Source organism: Saimiri boliviensis, chromosome 13 (assembly GCF_048565385.1).
Source record: "Saimiri boliviensis isolate mSaiBol1 chromosome 13, mSaiBol1.pri, whole genome shotgun sequence".
In the NCBI taxonomy this organism is placed as follows: Eukaryota; Metazoa; Chordata; class Mammalia; order Primates; family Cebidae; genus Saimiri; species Saimiri boliviensis.
In genome coordinates this window covers 32,517,310-32,533,355 of record NC_133461.1, presented here as the reverse complement: position 1 = coordinate 32,533,355, position 16,046 = coordinate 32,517,310, and the positions used below count along the sequence as shown (strand labels likewise).

The 16,046-nt window shown below is 42.3% G+C and overlaps 1 protein-coding gene and 2 pseudogenes across 2 annotated transcripts in view; 2 read left to right on the top strand and 1 right to left on the bottom strand.

Annotated features, from left to right (window-relative positions):
- The window catches only part of PSTPIP2 (proline-serine-threonine phosphatase interacting protein 2), a 119,492-nt gene that overhangs the window by 67,261 nt on the left and 36,185 nt on the right, over positions 1-16,046 (bottom strand). For both annotated transcript variants that reach the window (XR_012513110.1, XM_003924700.4), the window contains exon 3: positions 3,932-4,009. Coding sequence is in view for 1 of the 2 variants with exons in the window: in XM_003924700.4 (XP_003924749.1) it covers positions 3,932-4,009 (78 nt within the window). In the remaining variant the exon portion in view is untranslated. The remainder of the gene's footprint in view (positions 1-3,931; positions 4,010-16,046) is intronic.
- On the top strand, positions 4,925-5,676 carry LOC141579884 (U3 small nucleolar RNA-associated protein 18 homolog pseudogene; annotated as a pseudogene).
- On the top strand, positions 5,967-6,769 carry LOC104650858 (U3 small nucleolar RNA-associated protein 18 homolog pseudogene; annotated as a pseudogene).

Sequence of the window (16,046 nt, the reverse complement as noted above, 5' to 3'; positions counted from 1 at the left end):
TTATTACAAATACATTAAGCAGGACAGCTTAACTGCACATTCTCCATTCACTTTACCCATCTTATATACAATTTTTCAAGGAGTACAACACATTATAACACTGTCCATATCCAGACCGGGTGCAGTGGCTTATGCCAGTCATCCCAGCACTTCAGGAGGCCAAAGTGGGAGGATCACTTGAGATCAGGAGTTCAAGACCAGCCTGGCCAATGTGGTGCAACCCCTTCTCCACTAAAAATACAAAAATTACCCAGATGTGGTGGCATGTGCCTATAATCCCAGCTACTTGGGAAGCTGAAGCACAAGAACTGCTTGAACCCCAGAAGCAGAGGTTTCAGTGAGCCAAGATTGCCACCACTGCACTCCTGCCTGGGCAGCAGAGCAATACTCCATCTCCAAAATAAAATAAAAATTAAAAGTGTCCATATTCAAACAAATGCACCAATGGTCAACTTGAATTAATAAATCCACTCTTCAGTGATGCTCGTTTGTCTTCAAAGAATGGAAAAAGAAAGGTATGTGATAGGAGACACAACTGGAATTCTTTCCCTATAGTGAGTCATGGGGTTGAAAGGTCAGTCTTACAGCTACACCGTCTGTCTCAATTTTTAAATTTTTTTCTCCCATCACGAGTGACTGACTTGCCCCTCAAAGAGCAGCCCCATCTGCATGTCATTTGTCATCCGTTTTGTTATCACATCATCATTTCATTGTCTTTCCTCCTATTTGGGACAAAATGACAATCCAGTTGTGAAATCTGAACCGTGGGAATGGTGGCCTAGCAACATTCACCCTCTCTTCTCCATGGTGTTCTCCGCTGTGGAAAAGGAAACTATTCTATCACGCTTTTAAAAAGCACGTTGGTCTTAAGCCCTAACAGGTCCCATCATAGGCTTCAGTCTCTCAGGGTAGCCTGAGGTGAAAAATCCTAGCTAGTCCCCTGGATAAGCAAAATCATCCACTGTCCTCTAGAACATCTTCCTGAAGATCATGTCATGGGGTGACAAAAACAAGTCACCTAAACAGAGTTTCATTTCAGCCTTGGAAACAATCCCAGTTCTTATATCGTACTGCCACTTCCTCTCTCAGGTATACTCTTAGAAGGAACTGACTGGCTTTTATCAAGCAACAGAAAAGACTGTGTTGCAGTCTCTCTGAATTTACCAAGTAACAGGGCAAACGTCAAATATGTAAGGAAATAAGAAATATCATTTCAGGTCAGATTCATTCTGCTAAATATCTTTTGCAAGAAGTAATAGAGAGACTATGGCCATTTTCCATCATATCACCTCAAAAGTTTTTCGGTACACTGCTAATACCTTATGCTTTCTTCATAAACGAACAAGTGTGTTTTGGTCAACTGGCCCACTTATCCCCCATAAAATGTTCTAAACCATTCCTGAATTACAGTGAAACTTGTCTAAGTTGATGTAGTCTGGACCCTTGGACATGCAAATGTTTTACATATTCAAAAAACGTAAAACTAAATGAAAAGGAAAAAGAAAGCAATCCCTATAATTTAAAACAAACTGAAATAAATAAACTTAACTATCAGTAAAATTGGTTAATGATCCCAAAGAGAAAATAAATGTTTAAGTGCCCTACTATAGTCTAAGATCAAAAGGAGCTGCAAAGAAATCTTAAGCTTTATTTAAACGCTTTACTGTTAGTAGCAATATTGATATTATTTTTAAATGATTTTATATACATATTACCAAATAAGGCAAATAATTATACTAATATTGTCAGGTCTTCAATACAAGAGGAAAGAAATACAAACATAAACATTACATAAAGCCCTATAAAGTTAGGGCTATAAAATTAGAATTGGAAAGATCAATATGAACTGACACTTTTAAAATCCATTCCTGCCAGAGCCTACATACAATGACATCTCTGTGACAATGGTCAACATTAGAACTGAAAATTTGGGCCAGGCATGGTGGCTCATGCCTGTAATCCCAGCACTTTGGGAGGCCAAGGTGGGCAGATCACTTGAGGTCAGGATTTTAAGAACAGTCTGACCAACATAGTGAAACCCTGCCTCTACTAAAAATACAAAAAATTAGCCGGACATGGTGGCACGTGCCTGTAACCACAGCTACTCAGGAGGCTGAGGCAGGAGAATTGCTTGAATCTGGGAGACAGAAGTTGCAGTAGGCCGAGATCATGCCACTGCACTCCACTTGGACAACAGAGCAAGACTCTAGCTCAAAAAAAAAAAAAAAAGACGGAGTGTATTCCCAAAGTAGGCATCGTGTCCTGGTCATTTCTGTATTCTCAAAGTACTCAATGAATGACTGAAAAATTAAAAAATCGTGATACAGAAATCATACTGTGATTATAAGATGACCAACATAAAATGGTCATTTTGTAATCACAGTATGATTTCTGACCACCATTTTATGATGGTCATTTTATAATCACAGTGACCATTATAAAATGATGCAAAGGTGACCATTATAAAATGATGCAAAGAAGGCATGGAACTGACCTAAATGGCCATCAATAATAGACTGGATAAAGAAAATGTGGTACATCTACACCATAGAATACTATGCAGCCACACAAATGAATGAGATCACGTCCTTCATGGGGACACGGATGGAGCTCGAGGCTATTATCCTTAGCAAACTAAAACAGGAATAGAAAACCAAATACTACATGTTCTCACTTATAAGTGGAGGCTAAATGATGAGAACGCATGGACACATAGAGGGGAACAACACACACTGGGGCGTATCAGAGGGTGGCAGGTGGGAGGAGGAAGAGGATCAGGAGAAACAACTGACGGGTACTGGGCTTCACACCTGGGTGATGAAATAACAAATCCCCATAATACATGTTTACCTATATAACAAATTTGCACATGTACCCCTAAACTTAAAAGTTTTTTTAATGATGCAAATCTCCTATAGTTATCACAAACCAAAAAATATATGTATGGTTTTATATTTTATACATAATTTTACATATATATAATTTTATAGGTATTTTACATGCAATAGATATTATAAAATAATATCAACACAGACCTCTGGGCGTCTCTGCTATCAACACTTACAGAGATGCCGAGAGGTCTGTGCCCCCTCAGAGGTCCTAATGGGGACAAACAGGACACTGCCCTTCCTTTTGTCTTCTCTTGCTTCTAAAACACACACACATAAAATACACACACACACAAATAAGAAGCCCTTCTATTATATTTCTAGTATAAATATATATAACATAACCCTACCTATGAAAAAGGGTACATATAAAAAGACTTCAAGAAAACTTAGAAGGTATTAATAACAAGTTGTGGCCTCAGTCCATTTTAGCCATTTTTCTGCTTGTCTAGATTTTTCACAATTGAAAATAAGAAAAACACAAAACAGTTTATTTCAGGCCAAGTATAGTGACATGCACTTACAGTCCCAGTGACTTGGGCAGCTGAGGCACAAGGAATTTTTTTTTTTTTTTTTTTTTTTTTGAGACAGAATATTGCTCTGACACCCAGGCTGGAATGCAGTGGCATGATCTCAGCTAATGCAACCTCTACCTTCTGGGCTAAAATGATTCTCCCACTTCAGTCTCCCAAGTAGCTAAAACTACAGGCATGGGCCACTACACCCAGTTAATTTTTCTATTTTTAGTAGGGATGGGGTTTTGCCAACTCGCCAAGGCTGGTCTCGAACTCCTGGGCTCAAGCAATCCACCTGCCTCGGTCTCCCAAAGTGCTGGGGTTACTGGCATGAGCCGCTGAGCCTGACTGAGGATCTTGAGTCTGAGCCCAGCCTGGACAAAATAGTGAGATCTCATTTCCCAAAATAATATATATATATTTTCAGCCAGCACACTTCAACCTCCTGGTAATTCTGTCTGCTGAATCAAGGAGGCTACCAGGAGTTATTAACCAACCTGAAAACCAGAAAAAAAACTTGGTACGTACTTGATTTCAGATTGTCCACACGGCTTCTTCCTAGAGAGGCTGAGCAGATCTCTGCCATATCGCTCTTCAATTGCTGCCCTAGGGGAATAGAAGAGAGGGTTATGGGTCCTTCTCAGAGCTAACTCTTCCTTAAGACACAATGACCCTCCCCTGGAAAGCAAACTACACCTGTGACCATAGAAGCTCAGATTCAACAACATTCTCTAAAATGCAAGACTGCCTCTATACAATGGGGAACAACTGTAAAAAGATCAGTGGCCCAGGGCCAGGCGCAGTGGCTCATGCCTGTAATCCCAGCACTTTGGGAATCCAAGGTGGGAGGATTGCTTGAGGCCAGGATTTCAAGAGCAGCCTGGGCAACATAGCAAGACCTCGAGTCTACAAAATTAAATAAATAAATCAATAAAATGAGCCGGGTGTGGTGGTGCATACCTGTAGTCCCAACTACCAAGGGAAGCTGGGGCAAGGGGGTCAATTAAACCTGGGAGTTCAAGGATGCAGTGCGCTATGATAGGAAGGAGAAGTACAAAGAAGAAAACAGCCCAAACTTCCACCAACTAAAACTAATTAGTATTAACATTTGGTGAGGACTGTAACCAGGATTTCTTTCTGCAGGTATATAAATAGAATGGATGAACAGATACATGCAACAAATAATTTTTAAAAGAATAAGACCACATGGCCGGGCGCAGTGGCTCACTCCTGTAATCCCAGCACTTTGGAAGGCCAAGGCGGGTGGATCACCTGAGGTCAGGAGCTCGAGACCATCCTGACCAACATGATGAAACTCCTCGCCTGTACTAAAAATACAAAAATTAGCCGGGCGTAGTGACGCCCGCCTGTCGTCCTGGGAGGCTGAGGTGGGAGAATTGCTTAAACCTGGGAGGTGGAGGTTGCAGTGAGCCGAGATTGCACCACTGCATTCCAGCCTGGGCAACAGCCTTTCTCAAAAAAAAAAAAAGAAAGAAAGAAAGAAAGAAAAGAAACCTAATAATGCCACCGGGACTGAGGAGCCGAACTGGAGCGAAGCCGAAGCGGAAACCCCGAACGAGGCCGGGCTGGAAAGCAGGAGCAGGGCTGGGCGGGCCGCCCCAAAAGGCTGCACCTTCATCCCAGACGAGCGCGGCAGAGGAGGAGGAGAGACGGCTCAGACAGCTGAACTGCCTGACGCTGGAGGAGGACGAAGCGGCGGTATAGCGGAGTCTGGAGGAGCTGGTGCTGCTGCGTGCGTGGGGCCCGCGGGTTCAAGGACATAAAGACTCAGGTGACTCCGAAGTGGAGAAGGAAGCAAAAGGTAATTTTCCACCTCAAAAGAAGCCAGTGTGGGCGGATGAAGAAGATGAAGATGAAGAAATGGTTGACACAATCAGTTTTGGAAAGATAGGATGAAAAATGCTAGCGAAAGTGAACTTTGAAAAGACAACCTTAAAACGACACTTAAAGAAGTATTCCAGCATGCCACGGGAGGAGTACCTGCCTGGGCAGAGACTCAGAAGCGGCAAATGTCTTCAGCTGATGAAAGTGAACAGGATAAAGATGATTTGTTGCAAAGGGCTGGGAATTGCATATCCGCATCAGCTTCTCTGCCAAGAGGACTCTTGAAAAACTGCCAGCATGTTCATGCTGAACATCCTACTGCTGCTTGGATCTCATCTGCGCAGTTCCATCCTTGTGCACAGATTGTGGTGGTCACTGGATTACTATTTCAGGTTGATGGAAAAACAAATCCTAAAATCCAGAGTATCTATTTGGAAAAATGCGCCCCCACCTCCTTTTTTTTTTTTTTTTTTTTTTTTTTGAGACATAATCTTGCTCTGTGGCTAGGCTGGAATGCAGTGGCACGATCTCAGCTCACTGCAACCTCTGCTTTCCAAGTGGCTGCAACTACAGGCATGCCCCAGCATGCCCAGCTAATTTTTGTATTTTTAGTAGAGATGGAGTTTCACCATGTTGGCCAGGATGGTCTCCATCTCTTGACCTTGTGATCTGCCCCCCTCAGCCTCCCGAAATGCTGGGATTACAGGCATAAGCCACTATGCCCAGTCAGTTCCCCATCTTTAAGGCTTGTTTTAGTGCTCATGGGGAAGAATTTTAGCCACAAGTACCCACAGCAAGGCTCTTTATGTCTATGACATGCTAGCTGGAAAGTTAATTCTTGTGCATCAAGTGAGAGGTTTGAAAGAAGATAGTGAGGAGCTCTGAACTCCCCAGATGGGTCCTTCTTCCTCTTAAATGGCATGGCTGGGCATTTGCATTTGCTGTCAATGAAGACCAAAGAACTGATTGGAAGCATGAAAATTAATGGAAGGGTTGCAGCATCCACATTCTCTTCAGATAGTAAGAAAGTATACGCCTCTTCAGGGGATGGAGAAGTTTGTGTTTGGGATGTGAACTCAAGGAAGTGCCTTAACAGATTTGCTGATGAAGGCAGTTTATATGGATTAAGCATTGCCACATCTAGGAAAGGACAGAATGTTTCTTGTAGTTCTAATTGCGGAGTGATAAATATATACAATCAAGATTCTTGTCTTCAGGAAACAAACCCAAAGCCAGTAAAAGCTATAAGGAAATTGGTTACAGGTGTTACTTCTCTGACCCTCAATCCTACCACAGAAATCTTGGCAATTGCTTCAGAAAAAAATGAAAGTAGTCAGATTGATTCATCTTCCTTCCTGTACAGTATTTTCAAACTTCCTAGTCATTAAAAAGAAGAATACTTCTTACATTCATACCATGGATTTTTCTCCCAAAAGTGGATACTTTGCCTTGGGGAATGAAAAAGACAAGGCCCTGATGTATAGGTTTCACAATACTCAGACTTCTAAATTAGGAGACTGACATCCAGTTGAGTCACAAGAGAAGCCTGTCTTGATATATCATCCCAGAGACTTTCCTGAACATGTGATAATATATGGAAAATGACTTACAGAACCAGCTGTGCTTAAGAGCCACTAGTATCTTAACAAATATGTGGAAGCTTTTGTTTGGAAAAATAAAAAAAGAGGGTAGTGATATTAAAATATTTCAACAATTTGTTTCTGTTTTTGAGCATTTTAGATGTGCGACAGCATGCTGTGGTGTCAGACAATGAGCACTGTTGTACTCCCACCTCCTCAGGGTTGTTTACGTTTTGTTTCATTTGTGTGTAACGTGTTCTGTTCTCCAATCGTATTTCCTCAAGTTGTTTAGTATGAACTATTTATTAAAATGAATTTGAGGCTCAATAATTGTCCTGTTACCATAATTATTCATCTTGAATATTTTAATTTAGATTCATTTCTTGCTTGACTAAATTTTCTCACTACATAATCTTTTGCCACAATAGCTCAAGGGTAGGAAGGGGCTCAGTATTCCTTGAGTTCTTTTGTATTTGAGAATATTTACCTGTGGCCTTTATATTGGACTGACAACCTCACTGGTGTACTGAATGTTCTTAAATGTTTCCTCAGAACTTAGCTGAACTTGTTCCACTGGCTTCTGTCATCATGCAGAAGCCTGGGGCCATCCCAAATTTCCCCTGATTCCTTCTGTATAGACAACTTGTTTTTCCCTTCCTGGATACTTGAAGAATTCTTTATTTAATTCAATAACTTAGCCAGGATGTGTGTTAACATTGATCCTTATATAATCATAATCAGTATTTATTACTGTGTATCAGGGTTTCCTGGTTTATAGTGTGCCCTTCAGATCTATTTAGTCCTTCCTTTCATGACATTTTTCCTGTATTATATCTCTGAATACTTCCACTATTCCTTTGGGTAAATTTTCAACTTGGGATCAGTTATCCAGATGTTGGATTGGCTTTGTCTTTTCTTGAGTTATGGGCTCTGGTTCTTTAGTTGCTTTTGCCTTGATATCTTTCTTCATTCCTTCCTTCCCTCCTTTGCTGGTGGAGGTCAATTTGCATGGCTGTTAAGGGATTTGGCTTCATCTGCTCCTGGTACTGTGGGCAGCCCCATCTACTGCTCTGAGACCATACAAGTGATTTTTCCTTCCTGCCTTTCTGATCTTAGTGCTCAGTACTACAGTTTGAGCAAGAATTCTGTGTCTTCTCAGGCCTCTATTCTTCAACTCCTAAAGTTTTTTCCAGCTTCTGACAATGTAAAGTGCGCCTAGTTATAGAAGCTGACTCTAGTTATAGAAAAAGCTGCATCTTAACTTCCTAGTAACTATTTCTATCTTTCTGAATCTCTGTTCACTATATCTATGTAAGAATTTATAACATGCTACAATGAATATTTAATATTTTTACAAGTAAAAAGATGTTCAGGCCATTTTCATTTTTAAAAAATATATAATATATAGGCATTTTATCTTTTTATCCTCCGAATTATAACCATTAAGATTTCTTTAGAATATGTTGTTGTTTCCAGGACAAGAAGTCACTCACTCGGTCTCTTTCTTCTAAGAGGAAGGTAACATGAATCTAAACATACTGTAGGCAACATCTTGTTCCCCATGACACAAGATGTTCTCCTAGAACCTGGGAAGTAATGAGTTCCAGCAAACATCACAGTGTGCTTTTTGGAGAAAACAAGCAGCTTTAATGGAAGTGAAACTAGAGTCTCAGCCTCATGAAACTAGGGAACAACCACTGGGGTTGAGAGGGTGTTTCCCTAGTAAATGGGAAGCAGTGGGTTCAGGCAGGCAATGAGGGAATTACGAGAACATCACAGAAATCACGCTTGAATAAGTAGGCCATTACCTAGATCGCCCTCCTACCCCATCTGAATTTTCTATCTTGTCTAATCATCAATTTGTCATTTATTGAACATCCACAATGTGCCAGGCATCATACCAGGTGCTAAGAACATGGAGATGACTGAAATATGAGACCTGCCTAGTGGAGCTCATAATCTAGCAGAGGAGACAGATGCAAACCAATATTTTAGTTTACTATCATGTAACAAGGACCAGATGAAAATGTACAAAATAGTACAGGAAACAGAAGAGGAAATACCATAACCCTTAGCACTTAGCTGGCTGCATTTCACAAGCTCTCCTTAAAAACTCCAGCTCCCTTGACCTCTCTTCTATCCAAACTCCCAGACCAGGAATAATCCATCTGCCATTTTCCTTTCAACAGCCCATGACAGGCCAGGCACCATGGCTCACACTTGTAATCCCAGCACTTTGGCAGCCTGAGGCAAACAGATTGCTTGAGCTCAGGAGTTGCAGACCAGCCTGGACAAGATGGCAAAACCCGTCTCTATAAAATACACAAAAATTAGCTGGACATGGTAGCACACATCTGTAGTCCCAGCTACTTGGTGGTGGGGGCTGAAGCAGGAGGATCATTTGAGCCTGGGAGGTCAAGGCTGCAGTGAGCCATGTTCATGCCACTGCACTCTAGCCTGGGCAACAGAGCAAAACTGTATCTCAAAAAAAAAAAAAAGAAAGAAAGAAAGAAAAGAAAAAGAAAGGTAAGAGAGAAAGAAAGAAAGGGAGAGAGAAAGAGAAAGAAAAAAGAGTGAGAGAAAGACAAAAAAGGGAGGGAGGGAAGGAAGAAAGGAAAAAAGGAAGGAAGGAGAAAGAGGGAGAAAGAGAGAGACAAAGAAAGAGGGAGAGAGAGAGAGGGAGCGAGGGAAGGAAGGGAGGAAAAAAGGAGGGAAGGAGAAAGAAAGAGAGAAAGAAGAAAGAAAGGGAGAGAGGGAGGGAGAGAAGGAACAAAAAAAGGAAAGAAAAAAAGGAAGGAAGGAGAAAGAGAAAGAAAGATGGGGGAGAGAGAGAGGGAGGGAAGGGAGGGAGGAAAAAAGGAAGGAAGGAGAAAGAGAGAGAAAAAGAGAAAAAAGAAAGAGAAAGAAAGAAACACAGACAGAAAAGAGAGAAAAGAGAGGGAGAGAGAGAAAAAAAAAGGAAAGAAAAAGAGAGAGAAAAGAAAAGAAGAGAAGAACCAGGTGCAGTAGCTCACACCTGTAATCCCAGCACTTTGGGAGACCAAGGCAAGTAGATCACCTGAAGTCAGGAGTTAAGAGACCAGCCTGGCTAACATGATGAACCCGTTTCTATTAAAAAGAGAAAAAATTAGCCAGCATGGTGGCATGTGCCTATAATCCCAGCTACGCAGGAGGCCGAGGCAGGAGAATTGCTTGAACCTGTGAGACAGAGGTTGCAGTAAGCCGAGATCGCACCATTGCACTCTTGCTTAGGCAACAAGAGGGAAACTTCATCTCAAAAAAGAAAAGAAAGAAAAGAAAAAGAACCCATGACAAACGTCATCAGATATGGCCTTTTCCATCAGAGCTGAAAGCAGCCTCAGGATGATCCTCAGTCTAGTATGAAAAGTAGCCCCAAAATCAGAGTGAATGGATAAGATGAAATCCTTTTGCCATAAAACCTGATACTTAAATATTTTGCTCAATTTTACTGGATATGCCATTCGCAGCACCTCAACTGAATGATAAGTTCCTTGGAAAGATTCATGTTATTAGATCCAAGGAGCTCTCACATTGGATTGAACATCTCATACAATCCAAATTTTATGGCTAAGGAAACTGGAACCTAGAAAATTCTAAGGCCTTGAATAATATCGGCGCTGGTTAGTGAGGAAGCCAGGATTAGAAGGCTGCCCAGGTGTGTAAACTCCCATCCCACTACTCTATTTCTGATGTCACTCTTAGCATCCAGTATATTCTTTTGGGCATAGGTGTTCCTCCCGAAAAATAGGTTGAAGTCCCAACCCTCAGCATCTTAGATGGTGAGGTTATTTGGAAATAGGGTCATTGCATATGTATTCCTTGAGATAAGGTCATACTGGAGTAGGGTGGCCTCTTAATCAAGTATGACTGCTGTCCTTATAAGAAGACAATGTGGGCTGGGTGTGGTGGCTCACGCCTATAATCCCAGCACTTTGGAGGCCAAGGCAGGTGGATCAGCTGAGGTCAGGAGTTCAGGACCAGCCTGGTTAACATGGTGAAACCTGGTCTCTGCTAAAAATACAAAAATCAGTTGGGTGTGGTGGCACACATCTGTAGTCCCAGCTACTCAGGAGGCTGAGGCAGGAGAATTGCTTGAGGTTGCAGTGAGCCAAGATGGTGCCACTGAACTCAAACCTAGGTGACAGCGTGAGACTCCGTGTCAAAAAAAAAAAAAAAAAAAAAAAAAAAGACAATGTGAAGATAGGGGAAGGACACCACAGGATGACAGAGGAAGACATGGGAGTTACACAGCTGCAAGGCAGGACATGCCAAGGATCGCTGATGACACCAAAGACCAAGAGAAAGAAATGGGACACTTTCTCCACTAAAGGCTTCAAAACAGCACAATTCTGACAACATCTTGATTTGGGACTTCTGGCCTATGGAATTATGAGAGAATAAATTCTGTTATTTAAAGCCATTCAGTTGGAGGCAATTTGTTTCAACATCCCTAAAAAACTAATATAGTACGTAATGGCCTGACTGTGACGTGGCCAGCTAATGCACAAAGAAATCCGTCATTCCCACCTGTCAATCTGTCCTTAAAGCTGTCTTGAGAAACAGCCAACCACAGTGAGGGTCCCGAAAACAGAGCTGTAACCAGGGCAGGTTGATCATGGGACGTACAGGAGCTTATGGGGAAGAGTACAGAGTCCCCAGGCACTGGGGCTGTGGATTCCCCAGAGCACAGGTGTAGCTGCTATTCTACATGTGGCAAAGAATTCTGGGCAAAAAGCAGTTCCAAAAGCATGCTTCCCTCCTCCCTACTCAGGATCCCCTTGCAACACACAATTAAGAGAACTGACTTGGCTGCCAAGTTTCTATTCTCCTTCGTAGCATGTACCCAACCTTCTCAGGAGACCATTAAATAAAGTGGAAAAACCACCAGACATGAAGGTACCATTAAATAAAGTGGAAAAAACATCAGACACCGTACCTGGCTTTATTACTTACTGATATTGTAATCTTGGGCAAGTCATTTAAAGCTCACTCAACTTCAGTGTTCCTATCTGTAAACAGAAGCTAATGATATATTCCCTACTTGCCTTCTACACCTAATATAACAATATTAGTAATAGTTATGGAACTCGGCTAAAGTCAGTGGGTACCATTTGCCTGCTATGTATTGTATACCAGCCACTGTATTGGGCACAGTGTAGTGATGAATAGCACAGATTCCAGGACCCACATTTTCTAGATTTAAAACCATATCTACTGCTTATTTGCTGTCTGACCTTAAGCAAGTTCTATAACCTCTCTGAACCTCAATTTCTTCAATTATAAGATAAGGATGAGAAAACTTAACTTACAGAGTTTTTATGAGAATTAAATAATTGATAGAAAACACATTGTAGGCTGGGCATGGTGGCTCACACCTGTAATCCTAGCACTTTGGGAGGCTGAGGCGGGTGGATCTCAAGGTCAGGAGTTTGAGACAAGCCTGGCCAAGACAGTGAAACCCTGTCTCTACTAAAAATACAAAAGTTAGCCAGGTACAGTGGTGGGCGCCTGTGATCCCAGCTACTTGGGAGGCTGAGGGAGGATAATCGCTCAAACCAGGAGGCAGAGATTATAGTGAGCCGAGATCACACCACTACACTCTAGCCTGGGTGACAGAGCAAGACTCTATCTCAAAATAAATAAATAAATAAATAAATAAAATTGTAGCTTGCATAGAGTAAGCCTTCAAGAAACAGCAGCTAGTAATATAATCAGCTGATTAATCTTAATGTTAACCTTAATTTTATATTAACTTTAATTTTATAGTTCTCATTTCCTGCTCATATCAGGAGCTCATCATATTACATTTGGCCACATCTGGGGATCTGAAGGTGGGAGAGTCCCTGGGCTTGGGCTACCAGGGACAAGATGGTTTCATTTTAATTGTTAACCAGTTGAAAGACTTCAGACTAAAGATCTACGTAAAATATTTCCTTTACAGAGAAATAAGGCCAGGCACGGTGGCTCATGCCTGTAATCCCAGCACTTTGGGAGGCTGAGGGGGGCCAGATTACCTGAGACCAGGAGTTCAAGACCAGCCTGGCCAATGTGGAGAAACCCCATCTCTATTAAAAATACACAAATTAGCTGGATGTGGTGGCACATGCCTGTAATTCCAGCTTCTTGGGAGGCTGAGGTATGAGAATTGTCTGAACCCAGGAGGTGGGGGTTGAAATGAGCTAAGATCGCACCACTGTAATCCCGCCTGGCTGAGGAGAGGAGAGGAGAGGAGAGGGGAGGAGAGGAGACAGAAGGGAGGGGAGGGGAGGGCAGGGGAGGGAAAGAGAAAAGTAAGAGGAAAATTTTACCAGGACTTGGAAAGATGCGGAGAATTTACTTAGGCATCAAAGAAAAAGGAGGACTTTCTAGGTAGGGAAATACTCAAGTAATGATACAGGCAGAGACATCCAAAGTGTGCTCACCAATAAACCTATCTGGCTGAAATAGAGAGAGTGGGTATAATGAGTGAGACTGTGTAAACAGAAAAGAGGAGAGTGTGTCTGCGCTGGGAAGCAGCCCATCTCCCCAGATACCCACCAGCCCTTTTGCCAGTGTTGATGAGTCATAGACACAGGGCTTGTGTGAGATCCCCATCCTCACCATCCCCCAGAGCCATTCTGGGTTCTGTCACTTTCTAGATTCTCCTGGTAAATTACTTAAACCTCATCTACAAAGCTACGCTTCCGTGAAAAGAAACCTTGTGCAGCCAATGCAAGAGCCAAAGGGACATGTAAGCCTCAATGTTATGGTTATATTATGTAGCTATTCAGATGCTGGCTGTGGTTGCCAGTATCACAGCTATTACTGTTATGCTCTTCCAGCTGAGAGAAGGGTAAACTAAATAAATGTACAATTTGCCAATTTAATGATGGAGTGTTTGTTACTCTGTTTTGTAACTTACAGTTAATATGTTACAATATTAACAATTATAACAATTAATCGTAGTAAACAATTGTTAACAATTATTAATTTGTAACAATTGTTACAATAACCCTGTATAACTTTTCTCATCCCTATGTTACAATTGAAGAAATGGGTTCAGAGAGATTATGGAATTTGCCCAACATTAGACAAGTAATAAGGGGTAATATGGTTTCAAACCTAGGGAAGTTGGACCCTGGAATCTGCCCTATGTATCTAGCAAGCCTTCAATAAACAGCAGCTACTATATAATCTCACTTAATCACCTCTAGCTACCCTCTGAGCTAAACTTATTATTACTATTATTTTTTGAGACCGAGTCTCACTCTGTTGCCCAGGCTGGAGTGCAATGGCACAATCTTGGCTCACTGCTACCTCTGCCTCCTGGGTTCAAGCCATTCTCATGCCTCAGCCTCCCAAGCAACTGGGACTATAGGCACGTGCCAACACACCTGGCTAATTTTTTGTAGTTTTAGTAGAGATGGGGTTTCACCATGTTGCCCAGGCTGGTCTCGAACTCCTGACCTCAGGTGATCCACCCGCCTTGGCCTCCCAAAGTGCTGGGATTACAGGTGTGAGCCACTGCACCCAGCATAACCTTATTTTTATATGTCTGCCCCGGATGCAAGGATCTGCCCTATAGGTGGTAAGAAAAGCAGCCTCCCTGCCCCTCCAGGGCAGCACGTGGAGTGGCTCCTTGCACTGGAGTGATCGTTCTGTTCATCCCCACATGAGAGCAAATGAATTTACTGCAATCTGTCTGGGTACAGCCAAGGAAATGGCTATTTCCTGGTTTCCGTAATGGAGATAAAATGTGGCACAGAGGAGCATCATGCTGGGTTCCATCCAGGGAAGAGCAGGGGGAGGGAGCTCACCAGGAGGTATAGTATCTCCCCCTTCCCCTTGCTGCTTTCTGGGCAGGTTAAACAATTCAAGAGGCCCATGGTAAAACTTTGACACTTTTGGAAAGTCTTAAAAGTACCCCATTTGATATAGGGCATGTTTAGCCATGTACCATGTAAATGTTTTATAAATGTATGTGTATTAAATTTGATGAACTCAAAATAATAAATAATGTATGACACTGGACAAGAGGTGGTTGTTCAAAAATAATTATTACATATGACAGTCTGTTATCTCTGTCCCTGTATTTGTGTGTGTTTGCCTTTCATTTCTAAGAACCACAAATATCCCAGGGTTCTACATGTAATTTATGACAACTCAGTCAAATAATGTTTAAGGCTCAAGGAGGATGTTTCAGTCATATTAGATTATGGCACAAACACAGCTGATGGGGTCCCAGTTCCCAAAAGCATCCTGCACCCACCGGAACAAGAGGAAAGCTGGGCCACCAGGCCTAGAGGACTGTCCTTCTGCACATGAATTACCCTTGAACAGGACACAGTGGAGGAACAAACACACAGGCTCAGTGACAGCGGCTTCCTTCCTGCAAGCGTGCCACAAGGAACAGAGGCCCAAAGCCAAACGGGCCACACGCTCAGGGGCTGCATCCCAACACCCAGGGCATGCCTATCTGACACTGATCTAATGTTTGCAGATTCTTCCCCAAAACTGGAAAACACGGAACTGACTTCTTTTTGCTATAAAACCCCAGGGAGAAAAGAGAGCATATATCAGAAATACAATATAAAAAATCAATAGTTTTTATTCTCCCTATAGTTCCTCCTCTTATGTATTTTTGTGAATCATTTTTTAAAATGGGATCTTAGGCCAGGTGTTGTGGCTAATGCCTATAATCCCAGCACTTTGGGAGGCTGAGGCAGGAAGATCATGATGTCAGGAGACTGAGACCAGCCCGACCCACATGGTAAAACCCTGTCTCTACTAAAAATACAAAACTTAGCTGGGTGTGATGGCATGCGCCTGTCATCCCAGCTGCTCAGGAGGCTGAGGCAGGAGAATTGCTTGAACCTGGGAGGCAAAGGTTGCAGTGAGCCAAGATCACACCACTGCACTCAAGCCTGAGCAACAAAGTAACACTCTGTCTCAAAAAAAAAAAAGATGAAAGTGAGATCTTAGCTTCAGGGTTCTATTTGGACTAGTGTTTTTCAACTGTGGGTCACAACTCATTTGAGCCATACATCAATTCAGTAGATTATGACCAGCATTTTTTTTTCTAGAGACAGGATCTCACTCTGTCACCCAGGCTAGAGTGCAGTGGCGCAATCATAGCTCACTGCAACCTTGAAATCCTGGGCTAAGTGATCCCCCAACTTCAGCCTCCTAGATAGCTGGAAGACCAGCATTTTAAAATT